General features: G+C 42.2%; 1 protein-coding gene across 5 annotated transcripts in view; it reads right to left on the reverse strand.

Annotated features, from left to right (window-relative positions):
• Positions 1 to 26240, reverse strand: part of GPATCH2L (G-patch domain containing 2 like) — a 256742-nt gene extending 230502 nt beyond the window's left edge. For 2 of the 5 annotated variants that reach the window (XR_009556522.1, XM_060261111.1), the window contains exons 1-8: positions 26105 to 26240; positions 24422 to 25089; positions 16118 to 16182; positions 15278 to 15454; positions 14670 to 14749; positions 7881 to 7948; positions 7121 to 7160; positions 2673 to 2758 (exon numbers count right to left, since the gene is read on the reverse strand). Coding sequence is in view for 3 of the 5 variants with exons in the window: in XM_060261111.1 (XP_060117094.1) it covers positions 2673 to 2758; positions 7121 to 7160; positions 7881 to 7948; positions 14670 to 14749; positions 15278 to 15454; positions 16118 to 16182; positions 24422 to 25080 (1175 nt within the window). In the remaining 2 variants the exon portion in view is untranslated. The remainder of the gene's footprint in view (positions 1 to 2672; positions 2759 to 7120; positions 7161 to 7880; positions 7949 to 14669; positions 14750 to 15277; positions 15455 to 16117; positions 16183 to 24421; positions 25090 to 26104) is intronic. The other 3 variants (XR_009556523.1, XM_060261109.1, XM_060261110.1) reach the window with 3 other exon arrangements.
• Positions 26241 to 27465: the final 1225 nt, after the last annotated feature.

Raw genomic sequence — 27465 nt, forward strand, 5'->3', positions numbered from 1 at the left:
CTCCAACCACTCAACACTCCCCATTCTGGCAACTGTAGTATGAGAGTAAGTTCCACAAGGTCTCTAAGGAAATCCCTTCTGGTCTCAGTTCTGTTTTGAAATAAAGATCTCCTTTTTAAATGAACATTTGAACTTCTGGCATAGTTATTTTGGAATTCTGATCAGTGCATTTTTTCTGCTCTCCAAACAAAATGTGGTGGATGTTCTCATTAGTCCCTTAAAACAATCCTTTTTAAATTCCTAAACAATTGCTATATTATTTTTGTTTCTAATGTATAGATATGAAATGCAAACCGTGTGTGTGTGTGTTATGTGCCATCACGTCACTTCCTACTTATGGTGACCCTATGAATGAATGACTTCCAAAGTGTCCTATCATTAAAGCCTTGATCAGGTCTAAGGCCATAACTGCTGGTTATTACCTTTAAAGCCCTATATGGTCGAGGACCTGTCTACCTTAGGGACCGCCTTTCTCCATATATCCCCCAGAAAGCACTGAGATCTAGTTCTCAAAATCTTCTAAAAATCCCTGGACCAAGGGAGGCCAAACTGAAAACAACGAGGGAACAGGCCTTCTCAATAATGGCTCCCCACTGGTGGAATCAACTGCCAGAGGAAGTGCGAGCCCTGCGGGACTTTAATCAGTTCCGCAGGGCTTGTAAAACTGCCCTTTTTCAACTGGCCTATAAGATGGAATCCTGAATGTGACATCTAACCATCTGGATATATATATATACTGTACTGTAGTGATTTTAATTAATTTATTTATCTAATGTGTTTTAATTGTATCCTATTGTATAATTGTATTATTATAATCATGGTACACTTCATGTCTTGTGAGCCGCCCTGAGCCTGCCTCGGCGGGGAGGGCGGGATATAAATAAAAGCTTATTATTATTATTAACTTCCTTTATTGAGTCAATCAATCCCACACTGGGTCTTCCTCTTGTCCAACTACCTTCAACTTTCCCTAGTATTATTGTCTTTTCCCTTTGATCCTTGTCTTCTCGTGATGTGACCACAGTCTGATACCTTCAGTTTAGTCATTTTAGTTTATAGGAAAAATTCAGGCTGCATTTGATCTAGAGCCAACTTATTTGTCTTTTTGGTGGACAACAGTATCCGTCAACTTTCTCATTGTTCGACTTTCACATCCATAAATAGTAATAGGGAGTACTACAGTATGAATTATCTTGATCTTAATCCTATGTTGCCTACAACAGAGTAGATTGTAAAGATGACGGAGTTAGCCAAGATGGCTAAACTTACGACTTTGATTAGAGAGACAACATTATCTGCATTTACAGCAAACTGGAACCCTTTTATTTACTTTTTGTGTGAAACTGAAAGAAATTACTTGATGATTTGTGGTTTTGAAGAGTAATGGGGGGGAAGGATTATAGAATGAGAAGTTTTATCCTGATAATAACAGACCCAATTGTGAATTCTGTAATTATACCATTATTTGTCCTGGAGAAAACTGAAAGCTTTTTCCTCTTTCTTTCTTCTTTGCCTTTCTTTTGCCTTTTCTTTTTACAATCCTTTAGTAAAACTTTTCTTTAAAAGTTGTAGCGCACTCTCCTTAAAAACCATCCATAGTATACAGATAAGTATATTTGTGTGTATTTTCCTTGCTTTTATATTTAAAGAAGCATACCATCTCATACACAGGTGACAAACTATTATTATTGCAACATAAATGCAAATGGTGATATGCAGCATAACAATCACACTGAATCAAATCATTAGGTCACCTAGCCCAACACTTTGATCAGCATGGATCTGAGGGGCTTATCCACAGATCATTCTCAGTCAAGCTGCCGGAGCAAACTAGTAAAACAAGTATACAATTAATAGCAGTTTAAAAGGAAAAATCAGTTCATGTATTTATATAAGACTGGAGATAGCAAGGACTGAACATAACCAGTTTATTAATTTATTTAAGTTTAAGTTTAAATAAATAAATATTCCTCCAAATATTCTTAAATAAATAACTAATCCTCCAAACAGTCAGTTCCCCATGCCTCCCAATTCCACAAGCTTAAACAGTTCTTAGATATACACACTCTCCTCCACAGCAATTTCTCTGAGCATGGAAACTACTGGGGGACCACATAATGCTGAGGAAACTTGCAGTAGAAAGCAGAATACATACATTAACCTTAACAGTACAATGAAAATTTATGTCCAAACTTATTTACTCACAGTGAGCATGCACACACAAAACAACCAAACCACATTCACCTCAAATGCTGACATCTACCCAGGAGAGTCTAGTGCAGGTAATTAATTGTTGTCACTCCAGAACCTCAGATCCCCTGTTCATCATATCCAGCTTCTTTCTATAGAGACACTAAAAACTTGCTGGCTGTGAGCAATAAACAGGAAGAAACGTTCTTGGCATCTTGGACAGCTGATGTGCAAAACCCAGGAGGCATCCAAATTGGCATAGATCCTGAACAAGCAGAGACCAGCTGCTCTATACACAACCTCCATTATCCAAATATCATCTCTGTTCGCACAGAGACACTCAGACTACACAAGACATACGTTCTACATCCTGTGACTGCTTTTGGAACGAAACAGCTGAGCCAATTGTCTGACAACATACATGCACTAAACATACAGATTGCATGATATCCTTCCAACAAATAGCAGAGTACAATGGTTACCTGGCTGTGCAGTGTGCTGGTGAGCACCTTCGGTGAGAAGCATCAGAAAGAACATCCAAAGAGTACAGAGGAGATAGTGGGTTGAACTGGAAAGGCAAGAAAGTGGATTTGGTTAATAACTTATCACATAACACCATCAGAATATAGTTGGACTGAAAATCCGTCCTGCAGTTCCTGAGACTCTTTCATACAACTTCTGACAATAGACCATTCTGCTCCCCTCTCTGATGGGAGATTCTGGATGTAACCAACTGGACTCTCCATGCATGCACTTGGAGTCAAGAGGCAAAAATCTTTTTCTCAAGAAAGAATATTGGTAGAGATTTACAGGACAGCCTGTTCTTATATGTATTGTGCTGCTAATCACAAACACAATCTACCTTCTCCAAAGATTTCACCTAACAGTCTTAACTTGAGAATCACCTACATAAACATCATTTTAGCTCTAAAGGAAGATCTTTTGCAAAATATAAATACAGCGATAGTTCCTAAAAGATATAAAAGTCTTCTGCAGATTAAATGATTTCCAGAATTTTACACACACTAACACATACACATACTTTATAAACTACCCTCCCCTGGAGGGCTCAGGGCAGTGTACAACATAATTAAAGATAAACAATTAAAATCAATAAATAGAAAATAATTAGGTAAAACACATAAAAACGGAATAATTACTCCAGATTATCCATAGCATATGTATAACTTCGATCCCTCCATATGGTGGATCACATACTGGGATTGGCAAAGTCAGATGGAAGCCATAGTAAGGAACTGTTGATGTCCTCAACTGTAGGCCTGGTAGAAAACCCCATTTTACAAGCCCTGTAGAACCAAGCAAGGTCCTGCAGGGCACAGATGTTACTAGATAGAGAAAAGCCCTAGCCCTAGTTGAGGACAGTCAGACATCTTTTGGGCCAGGGAGCACTAGTAAGTTTTGATCTCCTGAGCATAAAGCTCTTCAGGATGCATACCAGGAGAGGCAGTCCTTCAGATACACTAGTCCCTGACCATTAAGGATTTTAAAGGTCAGAACCAAAACTCTGAAGTGGATCCAGTACTCTACTTGGAGCTAGTGCAGCTGGCAAAGCACAGGTCGAATATATGCAGTCACTGGGGTACCTGTAAGTACCACTCCACTGCATTCTGGACAAGCTGTAATTTCTGGATTTATTTATTTTATCAAATTTAAATCCCACCCTCCACTAATGGGCTCAGGGCAGCTAACAACAGTTAAAAACCACAAAGAATATTAAAAAACAATATACAGTAAAATCAATTCCACACATTTTAACCATAAAATCCAAGATGCATGTTGATGTTTCTAAATAATTATATTTGTCCAGTTGGATTGTCAGTACTGTGGGACATTTGCTACCTCCCCTTAACTGTTGAAGGCAAGCTTAGTCTCAAGAGTAGCCCTATACAGAATGAGTTACAGTAGTCCAGCAATAGAATGTTGAGGTGACCACTGCATGGATCACTGTGGCATGGTTGCAACTAGAGAACTAGGGGGCTTCCAATTCCTCAGCAAGATTAGATGGGGCAGCAGCTGTCCATCCATCCATCCATCCACAGATACAGCTGGGTGTCATCAAGAGTACTGGTGACAACCAAGCCTGAAACTCTGCACCAGCTGTGCAAAAGGATGCATATATAGAGAAACAGCATAGGAGGGAAGATTGCTCCTTGGGGCACTCTGCACACCAAAGGCTGGCAGGGAGACACCCGCTCTCCTAATGCCATTCTCTGTCCCTGACCCTGGAGAACTGAAGTAAGCCAATGCAAGGCCATATCCTGGACTCCTAAATTGGTAAGGCAATGAGCCAACAGGTCATATTCAACCATATTGAATGCCACTGTCTTGTCAAGCATCAATAGCAGGACCAACTCATCTCAGTCCAGCAGTCTGCAGAGATCATCTGTGAGGGCAACCAGCATTGTCTCCATCCCATGGCCAGGATGGAAACCAGACTAGAATGGGTCTAGGGCCACCATGTCTTCCAGGAAACTCTGGAGCTGCTCAGCCACTGCTCTCTCAATTACCTTGCTTAGAAACGATAGAGTCAAAATTCAGCAGTAATTGGCCAGATTCCCTGAATCTAAGGATGGCTTTTTCAAGAGCAGTATTACACACTAGAGATGGGCACAAACCAGATGAGCCAAATTAGGCACGAACTTGGAGCAGTTCAGAATCTCCAAACCAATGTTCGAGGAAGGCACCTTCTCCAAACATCTACCAGACTTTTGTCCGGTTCAGCTGTTCTGGGCCATTTAAACCTAAGAACTGAGTGGTTTTGGTACACGACTAAGCTTTCAAGTTTAAATGGCTACCAGCCATTTCAGCTTAACAGCTGACAGGCACACCCACCCTGCTGTTAGGTTGAAATGGCTGCAAGTCATTTCATCAGTCAGTTTCACTTCCCCTGCTTTGAAGCAGGTGACTTCCAGCCATTTAAACTTAACAGTGGAGCTGCCAGGCATTTAAACCTAACAGCAGGATGGCTGTGAGCCATTGCTGCAGCTCTCTGTGGTTGGGGGAAAGGGGGGACTGAACTCATTGGATTGGACTGGTTCAGCTGGGAGCCTTTTGGTTTGGTTCAGGGTTCAGTTCAGAGGCCACCCCAAACCCTGAACCAAACCTCATTTTTAAGTTCATGCCCATCTCTTTTTTTATGTGTGTGTGTGTGTGCACGCATGTGTATACATACACACACACATAAAAACAAATAAAATTTTGGGAAATTATTTTATACACACACACAGGGGGAGGGGGGAAATATCCGTCTCGCTGTGATGAAGTTTTTACAGACATGTATTTTTCTGTCTAGAGAAAACCTATGGATTTTTCAAATGTTCAAGGTGACCAGAAGAGTTTCAAAGACTTTGCACTGGCACATATGGAGCTGATGATGGAATGCTTCCCCAGGTTCTCCATGCATCTGAAAAGCTAGCATGTCAGTGAATTGGGTGATCTTAAATACTTCTCTTTGACATGCAAGTGTTGCAAATGCAGAAATTAAAAATGGGGAGGACTCAGAGTGTTTCATGTGTGGCAGCACAGTGTGCCTTGCTAAATTCTTGTTTCAACTGAGTCTCCAGTCATTCAGTTTTGGAGTTTTTAAAAAAATCAAAGTGGTAGTTATAAACACTGGGTAAACTCTAGTTCAATATGAAGTAGAAAAGAAGACGATTTCATGGTTTATCTATTCACTATGTTCATGAACAGCAACAAATTCTAACCTTGTTAAGTCATTATGGTGACTCTCCATTTTCTCTCAGCCTTAGGGTTGATTGTAAGGTCATAAGCAATTTAAGGGGGTGAAACTGATTCATCTGTACTGTAACAAAGCAGCACACAGGCATACAGTACTATTCTTTTAAAAGCTCTTCTAGTATAGTATGTACTAAGACCTAAGAAATCTAGAATACTATGTCAGCAGCTAATAACATGAAAGAGGGAAACACAGAATTAAAAGGTGCTATTAATGAAATTCACTTTCAGCTGGACTTTCAGCTTGTGAGAAACCATAACATTACAAATAGCGAGGAGAAAATTACTAGAAAACAAGGAATTATTTTGAGCTATTCACATAACCCTTTTTCTTTCCCTCTATCATAGCATTTATAAGATACACTCATGCTCACCATCTAAAACAGAACTAATGTCTAAGTTTTCTGTCAGAGGAATATCAACACCTGTTGATTAACAATTTCAGCAACAGTACTCACTATATACTGTCAAAAAAAATCAGTTTTAAGCTTCACAATGGTTTGATAGTTTAACACTAACACCAGGAAACCAAAAAGAGGTAGGACTACTGAAGACGTATGAGCATTACTGTTTTTAAATGAAAGAGAAATGGCTCTTCCATCCAAAGAGGAAAACACAGATAATGATTACTATGTGCTATATACTCTGGAGCAGGCTCCTTGCAACCACAACTGGTTATGCTGGTGTAATAAGTCTAAGTTAATGAGGAATGTTCAGTGGCTCTCTCTCTCTCAGCAGCTATAGCCAAGCAACTTCTAAACATAGTAGGAATACCACTTTCCTTTCTTCCCTGCTAAGATGCCAGCATGGCTGAATTCTATAGCTGACGCAGCTATAAAAAGATAAAATATAAGGTAGCACACTCTGAAACGTTACACATATATCTATCAGGCTATTTAATAATAAAACTTAATTGATCTAACAATATGAATACTTCAACCAGAAAGCTGAGGTGAACAAGCAACTGAAGAGAACAAAATTGCAGAAGACATGAGGCCTTTATGTACTGGCTGGTACAAAAAGCCAAGGTCTACTAGAGCACGGCATCACCTGGGGCTACCTTACCTCTTGCACACAGGCTGTAATGTAGAAGAAATTGGAAGCCAGTGTTTTGTTATTTCAAGAGAGAAATCAAGTGAGGAAAATATATGAAAACAAAGTAGAGCCATCTTACCTGGTTGCGATCCCTCATTCCCACAGACGGCAACCAGAAACTGGAGATGGCAGAAAAGATGAAATTGCAGGAAACACAAGAAAACCAAGAATCAGAAGAAATGGATAAACAAGAAGAAAAAACAGATGCAGGAGAAAGAAAGGAAGGTTAAGCCTGCATGTCAGATAGGTGTTCTAAACACAGCTGCCAGACAAGCAGAATTAACCCAATTACCAGTAAATGAAAAACTCCATCCAAACACAGTCATCAGCTGGCTGATTGGGAAGACATTATTATGATACTAAAGGGCAATTTCACCCATTTCACTCCTGATTCACATTTAAGGCAATATATTCACATCCAAAAGGAGAAATTAGTTCAGAAATGCAGAGCAATACCAAACTGGCTGCTGCCTTGAATGGCATTATTACTATTGGCCAGACATTTTTCTAGTACGGATGTTTGTAATGTTTCTTTTAAAAGTTTGCTCTGTTTTCTGTGCATTTCATACATGTGTAAACGAATGAAGAAGACAGTTCAATTAATCAAGTATGTAGTTGTCATTTGTTTCAGGCAAGCAGAAGGGGACAAGAAATACCACAGCACTGCAGAACAGTAAAAACATTACCCACATTCTACCCCATAGATGGTGGTTCTAATAAATTGGAAGAATTCCATTCCCACAGAACAATAAAATAAGACACAAGTCTCATTCTATGCTATAAGCCTCCCCTCCCCCCATCCCCTGACTTCTAGACCTTAGCAACACTCCAATGCTTACTCTTTTTGGCATGGATCACCAATGATGTGGCTAATCCTCTCAGTGCCAATAGCACTCATGATGGTCTCCTGAAACACAGAGGAAGCAGGGGAGACTGAAACTACACATAATAGGAACAGCCCCCTTAAAAACACACACCTGTGTTTGCCTTAATAAATATAAAGAAGAGAGCCTTTATACCCACCCATCTTTATCTTCAAGTCCCTTTTTACACAGTCAGAGTCTGATACTGGAAGTTAGCTTGGCTGGAAGAAAACTTCCAAGAAATACTTCAGGAAAGGCATACTATGAGTGAGGGCTTGGCTCCCTTCTCCAGCATGCTCCTTTTGCTCTTAAACTTGGGTCTATTGCCCCCTATATTATGCCATACTGAAAAATACCTGGATTTAAACAAACATAACTATGAGCTTCAGGCAATCCCTCAGTTCTAAAAACACATGACCAAATGGCATACTAATAAGATACTGCATACACATGGTTCAGAATAACTTCTGGACAGTTAATCAAAAAGGTGGATCCAGCAGCCCAGTAAGAACTTAATTTCCACAATGCTAGGGAGGAAACAATTTAATGGACACACATGCCCCAACATTACACTGAACTTCAAAATCCTTTGTCTCTGCAGCATACAATTATCTAGAAGAGCCAAAAATATTTGAAAATTCTTCACTCTGTCTGCAGCCAGCAGTCCCAGTTTGATCACAAGGGACAGAATCATGACAGAGTCTCTCGCAGTACAATTTGGAAGATCTAAATATAAACTGGGGTGGCCAAACTGTGGTTCGGTAGCCACATGTAGCTCTTTCACACATATTTTGTGGCTACCAGAGGTTGAGGATCAACTTAATACAGGCTTTCTCTCAAGTGTGCTTAGCACTGGGACCTCAGTCAGCTTCTGAGTGCTGACCCATAGGTAGGTGACTATTTCCACCATGTAGTGAAGCAGGGAAAGGAGGAGAAATAGGCAGGCTTACAAGCTGTTCTCTATCACAGAGGTTGCCTGGAGACCTTGAGTGGGGGGAAAGAGTGCAAGAATCAAAGGAGCCATTAGAAGGAGGGACAGAATTAAAGAGGGCAGTGCAGGGTTCCCCCTTACTGTCACAGCTCTTATAGGAACTGTATTTACTAACCTTGGTGTCAAAACAAAGAGAGATGCACAATGATGCAAATGGCAGTCAGTGATTTATACCAGGGGTGGCCAACGGTAGCTATCCAGATGTTTTTTGCCTAGCACTCCCATCAGCCCCAGCCAGCATGGCCAATGGCTGGGGCTGATGGGAGTTGTAGGCAAAAAACATCTGGAGAGCTACTGTTGGCCACCCCTGATTTATACCGTACACGTGTTTCCTTCTCCCACTGGTGCAAAAAAAAAATTTTTCCTACCCTTTCCCTATGCTGGTTTTATGTGGACTGTTATTCCCAGCTTTTGTTTTTTAAAAAGTCTTCTTCCATAATGGTCATGTTGTAAAGTGCATACATGTGTATTTTATCTTTCTGTGCAAAGAAAGCATTAAGGGTTTTAATAAAGATGTTTGTGTAATATTTGTTCAAGTCTTGGGGCTCTTAAACATCTGACATTTATTCTATGTGGCTCTTACATTAAGCAAGTTTGGCCATTGCTGATATAGACAAACTTTCTTACGAATTTTAGTAGGACTGCATTATACAAAAGCCAAGGGAAGAGCCTTATTTCATTCTGTATAACTCTGGAATCAGCGCTTACAAGTGCTAGAAAGAAGAATGGTGATCTAACATGTGTCCACATGCACCTAATTGGCTTATTATAACTGTGAGTGTTCACACAAACAAGCCATGGAGAAAATGGACCTATGCTAATTTTGTATAATGGGTACGACACACCTCTCAACTCAGGCGCAACCAACCTTTGTGAGTCCAACCATCATTTTTCATGAGTCGGAGCAAGTGATCATTACTCTGCAATGCATAAGGGGAGGGGAGGGTTCCACAGCTAGACATTTCATCACTATGCTAGTAATTCCAGTCAGACAGACTCCTATGGAAAATTGTTGATTCAGCCTGCTTCACCCTTTCCTTGTTCATAACAAATTCAGTACTTGTTCAAGATCAAAATGCTTCTGATTGGCTGTTAAGTCACATGAGTTATCACATTCTACTCTAAATCCCAGACAGCGTTAAAAATATATGCCTCCAGCTACGTTTGGACTTTAGTCTTGCACACCTGCTGCAATTCAGATGGAGTAAGAAAAAACTGTTCTGCTCTGAGACAAAATAGCAATTTTCTACTGAAAGGAAGGACCAAAGGCAGAGTGCCACCACAGAGAAGGCTCTCCCCCTTACAGCCACTCCAACCTTACTTCTGCAGCTGAAGGAACATGCAGAAGAGCCTGTGGAAGATCTTAACTGTCAGGAATGAACATATGTGACAAGGTACTATCTTAAGTATCCTGGTCCCAGATCACTTAGAGCTTTAACAGTACTGACCATCACCTTTAACAGCAAGCAAACAGCAAATCCATGAAATATTTTCAGGACTGGAATCATCCGGTCACTACAGCCAGTTGCAGATTGTAATCTGGCTACAGTATTTTGTACCAACTGACGTTTCCAAACTATTTGGAAAGAAAGCTCTTCATAGACTGCATTGCAATAATCCAGTTTGGATGTGGTCTCAGCTTGGATATTTGTGGCCACACTGAGGAAAACCTAAGGCTGGTGCACTGGCCTAGACTGGACAAAGGTGTTATGCATCCAGACCCAGCACATGGGAGTAGGCCAAGTAGGCAGCCGTTTTGGGCGCCACTTGGCCTAGGGACGCCATGAGGCGCCCCCTCTCCCCACGCCCACTGCCGTCCCCTCCCCACGGCCACCTGCCTGCTACCATTTGCCTCCCAGTGCCCTCCCTGCGCTCACAGCTGTCCCCTCCCTGCACTCGCCCCCCGCGCCAGCAGTCATCCCCTCCCCGCTGCCGTCCCCTCCCTGCACCCGCCCCCCATGCCCGCTACCTTTTGCCTCCCTGCACCCGCCCCCCACTACCTTTCTCCTCCCTGCACCCGCCCCCTGCGCACGCTACCTTTCGCCTCCCTGCACTCGCCCCTCACACCAGCAGCTGTCCCCTCCCCGCTGCTGTCCCCTCCCTGCACCTGCACCTGCTACCTTTCGCCTTCCTGCGCTCACCCCTCGTGCCAGCAGCCATCCTCTCGCCACTGCCATCCCCTCCCTGCACCCACCCCCCGTGCCCACTACCTTTTGCTCCCTGCACCTGTGCTGTCCCCTCCCCGCCCCCTGCACCCACCACCGGCTCTGCTGAGTCTGGGACAAGAGAGCCCCGATGATGTCATTATGATGTCACTGGGGTGTGCGCAGGCTTTGCACGTGCAAAAATAACACCGGGGGGGGGCAGATAAGAAGCCATCAGCCTAGCGGCACAGGCACCCCTAGCCCCAGGCCTGTATGCATCTCAGAGCAGTTCTGCACCTCTACTCCTAACTCAGGATCAAGAAGCACCCCCAAACTGCAAACATGTTTCTTTACAGAGAAAGAGACATAATCCAGAACAGGCAGAGTATGTAACCTTACACCAGTTTTATTACCAGCCGACAGCACTTCAGCCTTGTTTGGACTGAATTTCAATTTATTGGTCCTCATCCAGTCCATTACCACCTCCAAATACTAATCCAGGACATTTTGTGCTTCACCCAGTTCAGATGAAAAGGAGAAAAAGAGTTACCAGTTATGAGTTTTACCTGTATAATGATGGTACCTTTTCCAAACCCCCAGACGTTCTATCCTAGTAGCTTCATTTAACCATTAAATGACATGGGAGACAGGACACAGCACTGTGAAACACCATAGCATAAGCAGCTGCCCCCCAGCACCATCAGGTAACAACTTCACAGATAGGAACAGATCCACTGTACTGCAGTGCTCCCAATCTCTAACTCAGACAGTTAAAAGAGAAGGAATCAATGGCTGATGGCTTCAGAGCGCACCAAGAGGTTCAGGAGAATCAACAGGGTCACACACCACCATCTCAGGCAAAGGTCAGGCATTCCTATTTTTTCTCTTGTTACTCAAAAGCCCTGGCTTAGGCCAAGAAGAGTCTCCCTTCATTTATTATCATGCACTCATTTTTTTTTTTGCTGTCAAGTCCCAAACTGTTTATGACAATGCCAATGCATTTTCAAGGTGAGACATTCAAAGGTGGTTTGCCACCACCTGCCTCTGCATAGCAACTCTGGTATTCCTCATTCAAATACTGACCAGGGCAGATCCTACTTAGCTTCTGACATTTGATGGGATTAGACTAGCATGGGCTATCTACTTAGATTAATTAAGAGGACATTGGTGCCCTTTGTGAGATTAAAAACGATGTATATCGTTCACCCCATGCCTGAATTAATCAGAAATATTTATATGGCACTGAACATGTAGAGGATTGCAACAACTACTATCACACATATAAAATCTGGATAGCCAAGACTTATTTGAGTGCGTAAAAAAGAAGTTATATCAGTGGGGGCTAATTTTCATGAAATCCTAGATCTGAGACATAATCCCTAAACTGACAGAAATAGCGTCAGAAACACCATGGTACTGTCAGAATAAGTTAAGTGTAATTAAGTATTAACTGGTTTTTAAATAATGTTAATTTAATGTCTTATTATCTATTGTATCGTGTTTTTATTAATGTTGTTAGCCGCCCTGAGCCTGCTTTGGCGGGGGAGGGCGGGATATAAATAAAATTTTATTATTATTATTATATTATTATTATAAACAATTATGAGTTAAAAAAGGTCGCAGATCTTTCTTGAGTTTCCCTTCCTATTGCAGTCGTTTCTGACCTGGGAAAGTTTATCCCCCATGTTTCAAGGACCCACTTGGTCTAATAACTCTGATGGATGAGAAAGGAGAGTCAAGTTTCTCATCCCCACTGCAGACTCCCAACACATGAATCCTGAGATACCAGGAATATTTTTTTTCAGGATCAGAAAGAAGGGGAGAAGAGGGGAGAGACCAGGAAAAATTCACAACCACTAGTGCCAACTGAACAGGTGTTCCAATCCATAAATCCCAAACAACGTGCAGAAATTTCTAAACATGACACTCCTACCTTGGGCAATGTCTGTAAACCCAACAGTTATTCAAAAGTTAATGTTTTAGGTGAAAAAGCCTTTAAAGTAAAGATCCCTAAAGTGCAGGGGGAGGCTGCATATTCCTAGACTAAATGACTTCTTTTAGGAATTCAGCTCTGTATGCTATTGTGTATGTTGCTATGTACACTCACATATTAAGATCTACAAATTCAGCTGTTTGCCATCACAGAGCAATGTGCTATAAATATGCTACAGAAGCATCATTTAAGGTAGCTTGTGCTTAGGATCCCTGAACACCAACACTTGCATGGTTTGTAGGAGAGCACCAGGAGGGGTAAAAGATAGGCTATTTGTTACAGCAGAGAAATTATTAACTTAAAGTGCCATAATGTTTAAATTTACGGTTTATTACTGTGTAAATTACATGCCGTACTTTGGGTAATTAGCAGCTCGCTGGCAGGGAGCTTTGAATGAAACTCATTATTTATTATTACAATTTAGAGGAAAATGGGGGAGGGGGAGTAGTGACCTCCAATGGAAATGACAAATATCCCTTTAAGGTGATGAAGATGAATTAAACAAGTAAATATTATGCTTCTCATTTTGGTTCATTAGGAGTGCCTGAACAAAACCTAGGACTCTGGGCCAATAGCCTGACAGCCCTTGCTACAAGCCCTACATTTCCTATAATTGAAGCCCTATTTCAATAGCCAAGTGAGAATGATAGAGAAAAAAAAGAGACACAAAGAATCTGCCGAAGATTAAAAAAACAGGACAACTGTTGCTCTCCTATACAAACAAGGGTAGACATTCAGCCTAACCTACCTCACATGATTGTGGTGAGCATAAACTGGAGGAGGGGAGAACCATATATGCAACCCTGAGTTCTTAGGAGGAAGGGCACGGTAAAAATGCATTAAATGAAGTGTTGTCACTTGAGAAAGCTTGTTGGAGGATGTTTGACTAAATGCAAACCCAAAACATATAGAGCTATGAAATTTGGACCCATCCTCCATGTCAGCAAGGCAGCTTCAGAAATCCAACCTCCCACAGCACACTTATCCCCAAATCCTGCTTAATATTTCAAAGGCAAAGTTCTCAGTACTTTACTTTTAACCCCATCCCAAGAAAAATGGCAAGAAATGCCATGACGCAAATTTCTTAACGAAGTGGAGGGCCAGGAGTTGGCAGTCATGCCTCCTCAATGCAAGTTTAAATATCACATGGCAAAACTGAATTACTGCATCTTGATTCTGCCACTAAATTAAAAACAACTGTTTTCTCCACCCTGGTTGATAACATCGCTTTGCTCTTCTCAGGAGCTACACAAATTCTCCTCTCCACAACTGAGATTATGCCTCTCTCCTGCCACAGTGTCTCCACAGGCTGAAGGACTGCTGCCTGTAAGATTTTCCTTTCTCCCTTCCACTCCCATCAGAACACCTTCAGAAATGTTGCCGGGGTGGGGGCGCTTTGGGAGGTGGAAGTCTTTCTGCCTGAAGAAACATTCTGCGGGATCCAGGTAACTGGATTCTATAAGTCCCCTTTCCTCAGCATAACCTTATTGTCCCTTCCACTGAATTCCATGAGTCTTTGCAAACAGTGGAAGAGATTTTACATGAACTAATGTATGAAGTAAAGTTTACAAGAGAAAAAACTTAATAGCAGGCTGCTCTGCACCAAACACAAAACTGCCAGCCTTGAAAAGCAATACCTTGCCAACTAGCCTTCTGCGGCCCTTTCTGAGGCAACGGGAAGCAACGCTGGGGAGACGGTTCAAACGGCCATGAATCCCTGAGAAGGAAAAGAAAAGAACAATGAAGGTGCAAGAACAGCTAACAAAGGCTGCAATGTACACTTAAGTTAGAACAAGACTCTAGATTGGATTTCTGTTTCTACATTTGCCAATGCTACCTTGTGCAACTTGGATAGATTATACCTTTTGTATTTCAGTTATTTTAGCAAAAGAATACCACTTACCTTGAAAAAAAATCATAGAATTTTGATACCTACAGGTATTATATGCAAAAAGTGATCAAACTCTGGGCAGCTACAAGACGAAACACCACCATGGATTACAGCACCCTCTTCCGACAAGAACATCCTCAATTACTAGACCATGTTAATTTATAGCAAATATTTACCTCGAAGATTATTTGCAATGGCAAAAATATGCCTTTTTTTTCTAGAGTACAAATAAGCCGAAAGTCGCCTTAAGCCTACTGTTACTCACTCGTATAGGATTTTAAATTTTCACATATTAAGAAATCTACCTTTTGAACTCAGTGAACAATCTCTCTCACACACTCATAAGCAACTCACCTCTTGTAGCAGGTCGAGAAGGCAGAAGAAATGTTGGATCTGAAACTTTTTCAAGGCTGGAATCCATTCGCTCAACATCTGATCGGTGGTCAGTCCCCCACTTGGGCAGAAGATTCGGGACAGTAAACCCTGAGACACATTCGCCCTCATAGAACCAATCGCTCTGCTCATCATCACCTAAGAAATGCACAAAGCTGCTCATCAAATACTCTTATCATCCTACAATTCCTCCCACACATGCAAAAGTCAATGGAATCACCAACATTCATTCTTAGCACAGAAGGGTACCAAGTGGAAGCACCACGTTCATTCATGTGCCCGTAAGGGTGAAAAAACTTTCTACTAAATATAGAATATCAGAAGTGGTTCAAAATGATCCACGAATCAGCCCAATTCATGGTTCGGTTTGTGCCCATGGCTAGTACCAGTTTTCTTCTTAAAATAATAACTAATATAAGTAATCCAATATCTTGTTGAGCTCATGATGCCTTTCAAAATCAATTAGTGCAAAATTCACATAATATTAGAAGAACTGATTTCAGATCACATTTAGAAGGTCTCCTTTAGGGACAAATAATTAAGGGATGAAATGGCTATACAAAAGTATTAATCTCAAGGAACTGCAACAGATTTTCTGTAAGAGAGCAAAGTTTGATCCTTTGGATATATCTGAACCCACCCTACTAACTTCTCTTGAGTTCTATACATTTCAGCTCTTCACGAAGAATTTTTTTATGAGCAGCCAAGTGACATAAGTGACCACACCATACCTGATTCCATCTTATCTGCTTATGCCCTCCATTTTATAATTTTCAGCAAGAAATTAATGTCTATGGTTACCTTGACGGCCTTCGTCATTCGTGAATAGGCCAGTATCACTGCTACTGCACACACTGCTGGTTTCACTGGAAAGAGAATTAAAGCACATATGGATCGGTAATAAGGTATCTGTTTTGCAAAAACCATTAACTGCAGATATTCTCAAACACTTTCTACAGAGCATACAATGATGACATTGTTATATTCATCTCTGCAAGGTGTCTGACCTTGATGTGGGATGTCCAGAGCCACTTTAATGATCAGTACTGGGACTGTCTATGAAGTCAAGTGAAGAATTGTGGATCATGGATAAAATGAAGGAAAGTTATTAAGAAATAGTGATCATAAAACAGGAATTTGGGGAAAGATACCAGGGCTAATGTGTCTTTAGATGATGCTTTGCTGGGGGGGGGGGGTGGAAATCAGATGCTTTGCTGGGAATAAAAATCAGAAACAAAGCAAACGTGTGCTCTACTTGCCTTAAACAGTAGTTACAAGAAAAAGAATGCTAATATATGGCAATGATACATAGCTCTTCTGTTTCTTTTCTACCACAGCCAGGGCCTTTTTTGAGCAGGAAAGCACAGGAACACAGTTCCGGCTGGCTTACATCAGGGGGTGTGGCCTAATATGCAAATGAGTTCCTGCAGACCTTTTCCTACAAAAAAAGCCCACAGCTATATGATGACTTAAGATGTCAGCTTTTCTTTGGATAGACAAGGAACTTTATAGCAAAAGATTACACATGCCCATATCAGCAACTACAATTACATTAAAGCTTTCAACCTGATCACTGCAATTCTATCAAAAAATAGCCCTCTCCTCATCACCAAAAATCCACTCCAAAGCAATTAGCACAGGAATTTCTAAATTGGCTGCAGAACTGTTTCCAAATATGCTTGCAGAATCTTAAGTGTTATGTGTAACTAATTCTAATGCATATGGGGGGAGAGACAAAAAAAACCCAGAGCAAATTCAGAAAACAATGTGTTTACCTTTTTTTTCCATTTAAGCATTACAAGTATCAAAGAATCATTGTAGTACTTGGCACTGTATAACTGTGGAACAGGGAACTAGAAGAGGATGTGTTTAATAAATAAAAGTAATTGTAGGAAATGCATGTATGTTTTCCCTAAGCAGTATTGAAAATCTGTTAGTAGACACTTACTTTATAAAGAAAATGAGTATAACTGATTGGGTACCTGCCAGGAGCAATAACTGATAGCATGAGATACATTTAAATGAGAAGGAACAACTGAACTTATAAACTTTAGTAATTTAGAGAGGAACCCTAAGAAGATCTACTGGGGCTTATTCCCAGTTTTTCTAAGTGTTTTAGGACTTTATCCTTAACCACTGTTACTGGTGGAAAGTCATTTTAACTAACAGCCAATGTGTGAATAAAAATAGAGGCAGCTGTTGACATAATCTGCTAAAACAAGAAGTCTTTTTTATTGTGCATCATGTATGAAACTTTATAAGACAGAAAGATGGTAACCCAGGTTAATTACTTTTCAATTACTGTCCTAACTCACAAGCCTTTAGATCAGGACCAAATTTGCTTAATGTAAGAGCCACATAGAAAAAACATCAGATGTTTGAGAGCCACAAGACATGAACGTCAGATGTTTGAGAGCTGCAAGACAGGCATTTCCTTGATGGCGTCTTGTACTCTGCAAATTGTCTTGTACTCTGCAAATGGTCGTAGCTTCCACTCCAGACTTCCTTTCCTGCCCAGGAGAAATGGTGAGGCTATATTTATACCATCAGTGTGAGTGAGAGAGCAGAGTGCTGGGAAGTTTTCATTGCCATGCTCCCTAATGCCCTTCTCCAGCTTTCTTAAGGCACTGGGAGGTTTGGACAGGTTCTGAGATTCAAACCTCACAATGCCTTTTAATCAAACCAACTTGTTTATGGTTGAAAGCTATAACTTTTATGACTTAACCATTTTAACCAGTCATGTGACTTCCTGGTTTAGATCCTATCAGCTTTTCTGCTGTCAGAAGATGGAGAAGGAGGAGGCTCTTTCAACTCCCCCCCTGCCATCTATGCTAAGGATCATAAATCCATATGGATGAAAACCACTTGGGGAAGGGCTTCAGTCAGGAAGTGAATCAGGCAAGATAACCTCTCCCATCTCCTGCACCAGTGGAAAAGCTGCTAAGATCCAACTCTTTTTGCTTACAAGAACATGGAAACTGTCTCCCTATTATCACGGTGTTTTTCAGGGTTTCGTCTACCTGCTATAGCATAGCAAGATGGCAAATACTAAATATATCTTGCTTTAGCCCTGGAAAGCTCTAGTAAGCACAGCAACCTCCGTAACCAATATTAACGTTCTTCTGGGCAGTCTCTTTATAGGTGGTGTTGGAAGCCCAATTATAAATGACTCCTGCAGTCACCTCCATGTCAACTTGGAACTCCTATGTTCCTCTTTTTTTTTTAAGGTCTCCATTTTATAATACCCTCAGGAAACACAAACATTAAATTGCACACATAAATGGAGACATATTATTTGACACCAGTTCAACACCCCAGTGTGTTGTTAAGGCATGTTTCCATGCAGCCCCAGAAAGCAACACTACAAAGCAAATCAGGCAATCATGCTTGATACAAAAAAGCTGAAGAAATCTTCTAGTCAAGGTTCTTTTTATTGGGGCTGGCTATCAAGTGTTAACACTAAGATGGACATTGTGTCTTTTCTTTTATAGTTTATAAGAAGTTTCATCTCTAGGAGTACTACTGCCTATCCCAAGTCCCCAAGACCAGGCAGAAGAACAAATCACTAGATGGCCCTTCATTTGTTCATAAGTCTCAAACTACAGCAGGCCTTGTAATAACAGTGCCAGACTAAAGGGAACCACAGTTTCTACATACTGCACACAAACACACACACACACACGGAAAAGCACTCGCCTTTAAACGGGCCTTTCAGTACAGTAAGCACTGATTAATGACCTCCACTTACAATGGAGGCTACTTACCTTAACCACAAAATAATGAATGCTATTGATCCGACAAGCTACTGCTATAGAGTGTTATTGATCACCCAATCTTTGGTTAAAATGGCCCTCATTTAGCAATTGCACTGTTGCAAACACCTGGAGCAAAACATGCCTATAATTAAATAGTTTGAAAGAGTTAAAGTGAGAGGTGATGGACAGATCTCAGCTCTCCTCCATTTAGTCCTGCTCCTGAGCTATTGTTTGTGTCAAGAAGGATATTGATTTTCTATAAAAATAAGAAAACAAGAGGCACAAAGGGGGTGCAGAAGGTCAGGCTGGGCTGACGGAGGAGGGGGAAGCTGAACACTCTGTCTCCGTCATTTGCTTTCTATGAGAGAGGAATTTTCTCTTTCCTGGGAAGCAACTTCTAATACATTAGCTCAGTCAGCCTCTTGACGGCCACTTCAAGCTATCACCAAATACACTCCTCATCAAAAGGGAAAAGAAGCGGGCTACAAAGAGGGATAACATGGATCGTCCAGCTTCGTATTCAACAAGCTACATAGTACATCAACTTGGAAATTCAGTTTGTTTTGGCTGAAACTAAGAGTTATGAGAGAATTCTAGAGCAGGTTATAATCAGCAGCTACATTATAATTAGATGAGATTAAACAAAAATTATTATTTTGTCAGCCTTCTATAGCGGATCACAAGGAGAGACATTTCAGATAGCATAATGCTTAGGTTAACACAGAACTGTCAATCTCCAAGAAAAACTGAAATGTCATTAGAATAAAACTTCAAAGTTCCCAACAATCATTACAATGTCATATTTTTTTAACTGTGGATGCATTTGTGTTTGTATATATAAATTATAAACTGTTTTGATGTTTTTGACAGTTCAGTTCCTCAGGGTGGAAAGGAGGCATATAAATGATTTAAATAAAATACATAAATGGACATCAGTTTAAATCAATATCCGATTCATGTGTTTTTTAAAAGGCTGGCTCCATTATCAGACTAATAAATGTTTTTATAACTACAAGAGTGTTAATTAGGTGAGCAGACATTGTAGAACAAATGTAGCAAAAATGTGGAAACTGTATTAGTTCACATACATAAAAGAATTGTGTTGTAAAAATATGTTTACAATCCCTATATCCCACCTTTCTGCCCAATCAGGACCTTCAAGGTGACCGCCAAATTATCATTTAGTGCTGAAAATGTATTTACCCAATAAGCAAGAGTAAGATATTTACCCAGATCAAAAGACACATGCACAACAGAATTTTTGAAACATCACAGATGATATTCTAATACTTGGCACAAGCAGAACTTTCAATACACATCAGTTTGTCTACTATTTATCTTAGAGCAGGGGTGCCAAACATGCTGCCCGCGGGCCAGATGCGGCCGCAGAGGCTCCAATCAGGCCATCCAGCAACTGTCTGCTGTCTGCTTCATTTTACCTTGCCTGCTGCGTTCAGTCGCCATTTTGTGTTTCTCCCCAGCAATCAGTCAGACAGCAAAGCAGCCTTTTTTGGCTCCTTCTCTCTCCCCCTCCCTTTTCCCAAAGGGAGGAGGAGGGAGGAGGATCCTTAGCCAATGAAATAGCCTGGTTCTATAGCTCTGCTGGGTGATTAAGTTTGCCAGACTCAATTAATCACTATGCAGAGCTACTGAGCCAAGCCTCTCTTCCTTTCTGGCTGAGGCTCCTCCCTCTCCTTGTGCCCTGGGGAAAGGAAAGAAAGAGTCAAAGCTTCCTTTGCCCAGCCCCCACCATTGGCAGAAATACAAAGAAAGCACTTTTAAGACTAGCAACGTTTCATTGAAAGTATGAGCTCTTTGCCTTGTTACAGAGAGAGAGATTGGTTGGGCTTGTTATGGGTACAACTGGTTTCCCCTCCTTTTTCCTATATTCATGCCCTCCAGTCTTTCTCAATAGGAAAGCGTGTGAACTGTTTAAAAGAGCAATAATAACAAGCCAGGGTTAGGCTGAGTGTGTCCAGCCCATGTTTACTTAACAAATTTCCCTTGAGTTTTCTTTCACATTTTCCTTTGATTGGCGATCTTGAACTTAGGACTTCCCAGATAGTAGGCTGATACTGACCATTGTACATGGCTGTCTCTCTGTTTGGTGTAGTGATTAAGTGTACAGACTCTTATCTGGGAGAACTGGGTTTGATTCCCCACTCCTCCACTTGCAGCTGCTGGAATGGCTTTGGGTCAGCCATAGCTCTGGCAGAGGTTGTCCTTGAAAGGGCAGCTGCTATGAGAGCCCTCTCAGCCCAACCCACCTCACAGGGGTGTCTGTTGCGGGGAGAGAAGATAAAGGAGATTGTAAGCCACTCTGAGTCTCTGATTCAGAGAGAAAGGTGGGGTATAAATCTGCAATTCTTCTTCTGTTCTTGCACTGACACATAGGAGTTGTAGTTATTTTTCTGGAGAAGACTATAGTTTTATAGACAAGTACATAGACCTCAGTCTGTGCCATGTGCCTTTACATAATCTTGACCAGCACGTGAAGCAACTTATGTACAAAAGCTCATAATGCTCAGCTGCTTCATGATTTCTTCTGGGTCTGAGGTTCAAAGCATTGACTATGAGATCTTTGTAATGAGTCAAAAGTAGGTTTGCAACTTACAGATGTGCACACTTGAACAACACTTGAACAGTATATTCAAGATTAGTACAGCACAGACATTGTCTGCAGTTTTGATGCAATAATTCATAGCAAGAGATGACATTTATCAGACTATAAAACAAAATACTGCAAGAGTGCTAATGTTTTAAGAAAAAAAATTGTGTTTGCACCCCCTTTATACAGTTTATATGTCCGCTTCCTGGCATTACATTTTATGACACACATGGCCTGGCCCAACAAGGTCTCATTTATGTCAAATCCGGCCCTCATAACAAATGAGTTCAACACCCCTGTCTTAGAGCAAGGATTTCTACAGCTATCACAACCTAGAAGGTTCTAGATCTTACAGCAATCATTACACCCAAGTCATCAGGGCACATGTAAAAGAGCTCCTTGGAATATGTTAACACAGGAGACACAAGATACTGAAGAATGCCCAATACTATATTTAATGTACCTAGAATTAAGGTCAAGTCAGTCCTTATTGGTTGTTGTTGTTTCTTAACTATCTTCTAGATCAGCTCCTCATAAAGTTGATGTGTTTATTCACATAAAATCCTCCTAGTGTGTTTCCTTTCAATAAAAACCCCATTATCTCTTAAATAATACTAAATACCTTTGTTTACAAGGAACTACTAACCATTTGTATTTATAGTAAGGTGTAATCTATGGAAATTGCTTGCATTACATGTGAAATGTGCTGTACTATGTGACATTGTTACTACTCTTGAAATAATCACAATTCAACCATGTAAAATATGCAACAGTAAATAAAAGCAGATGAGAACATGCAGAGTGCTTTCCCTTTACAGTCAGCAACTACTCAGTGGAGGAGAGTCTATAATAGACTTGACCTGTGTGCGTACTTCTCAATCAAACACTCCCTAAAAGAAAGACAGCTAGTGGGGTGAAATGGTAAAGAAGTTTAAATGAACAAGCAAGAACAAAATCTTCTCTTACTGTTGTGTTCCAGTATTCATCTATCTCCTTTCTCATGTGTGGCTCCTACTAAATCCTACTGGCTCCACTTGCAAACATTCTGCACCCATGAATAAAGGGCATATCTGATTTTTTTATTATTATGCATAGGATGGTATAATCTCCCCCAAACTGAGATGAGAGTCAGGGTGGTATATGGTTAAGAGTCAGAGACCAATTTCGCACTCACCCTATGCCACTCTGACATTCCTTTTTTCAGCACGGCGTCCTTCCGATTTCCCACTATTTGCCCTGGGGCTTCAGCTTGCGTTGCCGTTTTTGTGCGGCAAAGAGAAACTGGTTTTTAGTGGTTTCTCTTTGCCTCACAAAAACAGCAGCACGAGCTGAAGCCCCAGGACAGATAGTGGGAAATCGGAAGACGCTGCGCTGAAAAGAGAAACGTCAGAGCAGCGTAGGGTGAATGTGAAATCGGTCTCAGACTAGTATCTGGAAGACCTGCATTTGAACCCCCTCTCGTGTCACAGGGTCCTGCTAGGTGACCTTGGGTGAGTCACACTCTTTCGGCCTGACCTGCCTCATGGTGTTGTTGTAAGGATAAAATGGAGAGAATTATTGTAAGCCACTTTGGGTCCCCATCAGAGAGAAAAGCAGAGTATAAATAAATTAGAGTAAACAAGTTCTGCTGAAACTAGAAGATATTGAAGATATTGGATTTATATCTGGCCCTCCACTCCGAAGAGTCTCAGAGCAGCTCACAATCTCCTTTACCTTCCTCCCCCACAACAGACACCCTGTGAGGTGGGTGGGGCTGGAGAGGGCTTTCACAGCAGCTGCCCTTTCAAGGACAACCTTTGCCAGAGCTATGGCTGACCCAAGGCCATGCTAGCAGGTGCAAGTGGAGGAGTGGGGAATCAAACCTGTTTCTCCCAGATAAGAGTCCACACACTAAACCACTACACCAAACTGGCTCTCCATTAGCATGCCCTTACAATCTACTAACTATGGTACAATCTACTAACTGACAGGGAGAACATCCATGCCCTGCTTACTACTTTTCCACAGGACATGTAAGGCAGAGATGGTCTGCCAGGTCTTTGGTTAAAGACAGTGACAAAACAGTAAGCTGTGTGGCACCTCTGGGTTTTCCTACTCCCTTACGTGCCTCCTAGAAGCTCTTGGGAGTCATGATTTTAATTCCAAATTACTGCAATTTGGAATGGTTTTAAATTGGAAATTGTACTGAGTTTTAATACTAATTTGAACTACCTGATGCAGATTGTTGTTTTTACCTTGGTGTCAGCTGCTCTGAGCCCAGTGTGGAAAAAGGGGCTATGGCACAATAGTAGAGCAGTCACTGTCAACCAGTTACTGGAGAGTTGCCATCAACTAGAACACAGTACTGAACTTGATAGAGCATTGGTCTGATTCAGTATAAGGCAGCGTCATGTGTTCACATCTCAGCTACATGTTTAACATATATGCAAGAAATGTGATGAATAGTGTGCTGCTGTGAAGCTTAAATAATTTATCATGCTTTTGTTTGTCATTTCTAATGAACTTCAGAAACCAATGAGAGAAATCAATCTCATGTATAATACCAGTCTGTTCATGTTTCCTGTGAACACTAGTGCCAAGTAGACATTTCAATTATGGACAGAGTATTGTCTTTAAAATATCAAGTTACATCAGTAACAAAAAGTGGACTATCAAAATAATCTACTTAAAAGATAGATCTTTAAGTGGCAAGCAATGATTTAAAAAGCCACAGACAGGTAAAGAAAGGCCTGAGGATCTCACCATTCAGACATATTTTCATCAGAACCCTGTTTCTGTTCATCTGCTTCACATTCCATTCTCTCATTCCTTCCCCCCTTGCTGAGGAAGGCCCTGGTCTCTGCTGATTCACAGAGCCCTCGGCTGGATGATGTCCAGGGAGCATTCTCCTTCCACCGAGACAGGCGCTGTTTCTTAGCAGACTTGAACCTGCAACCCTTTTCATAACTCCATTCTGACACTCTAAGTTTCTGTTGAAGGCTGGCAGCCACCTCTGATGTCACACGCTTAACTTTTCGACGACGTCTGAGCGGTCGGCAAGGTGCATTCTCAGTGAATGAGTCTGACTCATGCCACGAGTGCTGCTTACTCCGGAGAGTTGCACTGAGTGCTGGATGACGCTTGACTCCTGTCATGTCATCCGAGTCACTAAAATTGGCTGTCAGCACTTCCCGGCAGTCCTCCACAGCTTCATCCAAGCTGGATTCTGAAGCCCCGCTGTAACAGCAAGCGTGCTCTGCCTGATGTGTAAGGTCTGAGCGCCGTTTGCGGCCCCGTCTCTTGCGAAGTTGCCGCCGTTGCTGCCTTGGACTCAGAGTCATTTCTTCCCACAACTCATCCAGCTTATTCTGTTCAGATGTCTGCTCTAAGGCTGAGGCCAAATCATGCACCAGCTCATCCATGGGCAATGTCTGCCAAAAATTAATATAAACAATTAGAACATGTGTTAATGCCAGTCTTGCATATCATTCATAAATCCATACCACATATCTTCAATCTGTCCAAAATGTCTACCGAAAGTGGCTTTTTCATTATACCACCCATCTCCACATGCACAAAAATAACAACCATCACCTTCTCAGCTACGTTACTGAAAAATATTTTGTGTCACATGCTTCTAAAGCCATATTTTGACTTAGCAGGCCAAAAAGAAAGAAAAGGGAAGAGAAGTGCAAATAGACAGCTTGATGAGCTGTAAAATCATTATCAAAACCATTGGAGCTTAATCTTAAGAGTTCTGCAGCATTTCCTCAGGGGGTCCCTTGATTCCAGTACACTATTGTTTCTAGGACTCAATCATTCACTCTCAGTGTACTTCACAGCGTGGCTTACAGGACAGGACGAAGAAACCATGAATTTCTTAAAGGAAAGGAGAAGTTCAAAAACTAGCAACAAACAAAACCGGGCATGTTTCACCTAGCGGTGGTCTGGCCTCTAGATCCGCTCCTACTAACCATCCTCATCCGTAAAACAAGTCACACGTTGCAATTTACCCAGCCCTCTTCTTGACAATTTACTGGTGCGAAAGGGGATTTTAAATGACAACCAGAGCAGCCCTGCGCACACCTACTCAGAAGCCAGTCCCTCTTTGCCCAATGATGCTTACTCCCAGGTAAGTGTAATATTGCCCCCTTAAGGGCGCCACACTCCACAGTCGGCCCCTAAATCGTCTCTGCCCTTCTATTTCATCCCACAGATTTCCCTGGCCAAACCTAAAAGGGTAATCTCCCTCCGCTCCCCAGTCCGACTTCTTATATCTCCAAGGCCCTTGGCACTTGCCGCCCCCGAAAACCCGCCCGGCCAGCTCCCCCAACCTCGCCTTCCCTCCCTCGCATGACACTGACGGCCTCCGCGATCTGGCCGGTTCCACCCCCGTGGCTCCTCCCCGGCTTCTTTGCCTCCCGGCGGGGGCACGCTCAAACTCACCCGTCTCCCACGACGGCCTCTCAGGCCTCATCCACACCCTCGCCGCAGCCCCCTAGGCCTCTCCAGCTCAGCGCGGAGTCGGTTCCCAAACGGTACTTCCGGCCCTGGCAGGGCGAGGGGGGGTCACTTCCTCCCCGGCCAGGCCCGCCTACTCGGCGCCTCCTTCGGCTCTCTCCGCCGCCGTCTGCGCCAGGTGGGGATGTGGGCGTTGTGCCGCTTGGCTCGGCTCGGCTCGGCTCTTGTCCAAGCAGCCGAAGAAGGTGCCGCGGTACTTGGTTTTTCCAGCTGCGCTTTGCCGTGCGGCAGCATCTCCCGCTTTTTCTCGCCAGTCTGCGGCTGCAGCCTTCCTAGGGACGCTTCCTCGGGACTAGCAATTCCAGAGGGACAGCGCTGTTAGCCTCTGACCGCAAGTGTCAACGGGAGGCCTGCGGCACCTTAAAGAAAGTTATGCCTAATGTTTTGTTAATATTTGAGGTGCTGTTGGATTCCACTTTAATCTTTACAAAAAAAGGTAAAGATAGTCCCCTGTGCAAGCACCAGGCGTTTCCGACTCTGGGGTGACGTTGCTTTCACAACGTTTTCGTGGCAGACTTTTTACGGGGTGGTTTGCCAATGCCTTCCCCAGTCATCTACACTTTCCCCCCAGCAGGCTGGGTACTTATTTTACCTACCTCGGAAGGATGGAAGGCTGAGGCAACCTCGAGCCAGCTACCTGAACCCAGCTTCTGCCAGGATTGAACTCAGGTCGTGAGCAGAGCTTAGGACCGTAGTACTGCAGCTTTACCATTCTGCGCCATGGGGCTCTACTTTAATCTTACTTGGAAGCAAATCCCATTTACGTCCAATTTGGGATTTACTTCAAAGTAAACACGCATTGGATGGGACTGCCTCCTTTTACGGTCAATAGGGGACCATGAGATCCCAAGAGTAGAGGAGCTTGGTTTTCTCTGTAACGGTCTGTTAATTTTTGGACCACTGTGTCCAAGGACAAAAATGCATACTCAGGTCACATGAAAACTCATGCCAGAATAAATTTTGTTAGTCCCTCAGGTGCCCCTAAACTCCTGTTTTATTTTGGTCACGCACACCTGCCTCTTTACAGTGCTCAGCAGGGGTGACCAGGAAACAGTTGTGTCCTTGTTGCTGAGGATTCGAGAGCGGCACAAGGTGCTGTAGGACCCATGCCTTTCATTATTACATAGGTTGCTACTATTATAGCTCTAAACAGTAAGCCCAGTACAAAAAAATTAAAAATAAGTCCTCTAGGATGACCTAATTGTCTTGTGTCGGAGGAAGAGGACTACATGTTCTATTCCATGCTGTCCTGCTGCTTCCCGAGAGGTAAAAAGTAGGTTTTTGCA

This window comes from Heteronotia binoei, chromosome 21, assembly GCF_032191835.1.
Source record: "Heteronotia binoei isolate CCM8104 ecotype False Entrance Well chromosome 21, APGP_CSIRO_Hbin_v1, whole genome shotgun sequence".
In the NCBI taxonomy this organism is placed as follows: Eukaryota; Metazoa; Chordata; class Lepidosauria; order Squamata; family Gekkonidae; genus Heteronotia; species Heteronotia binoei.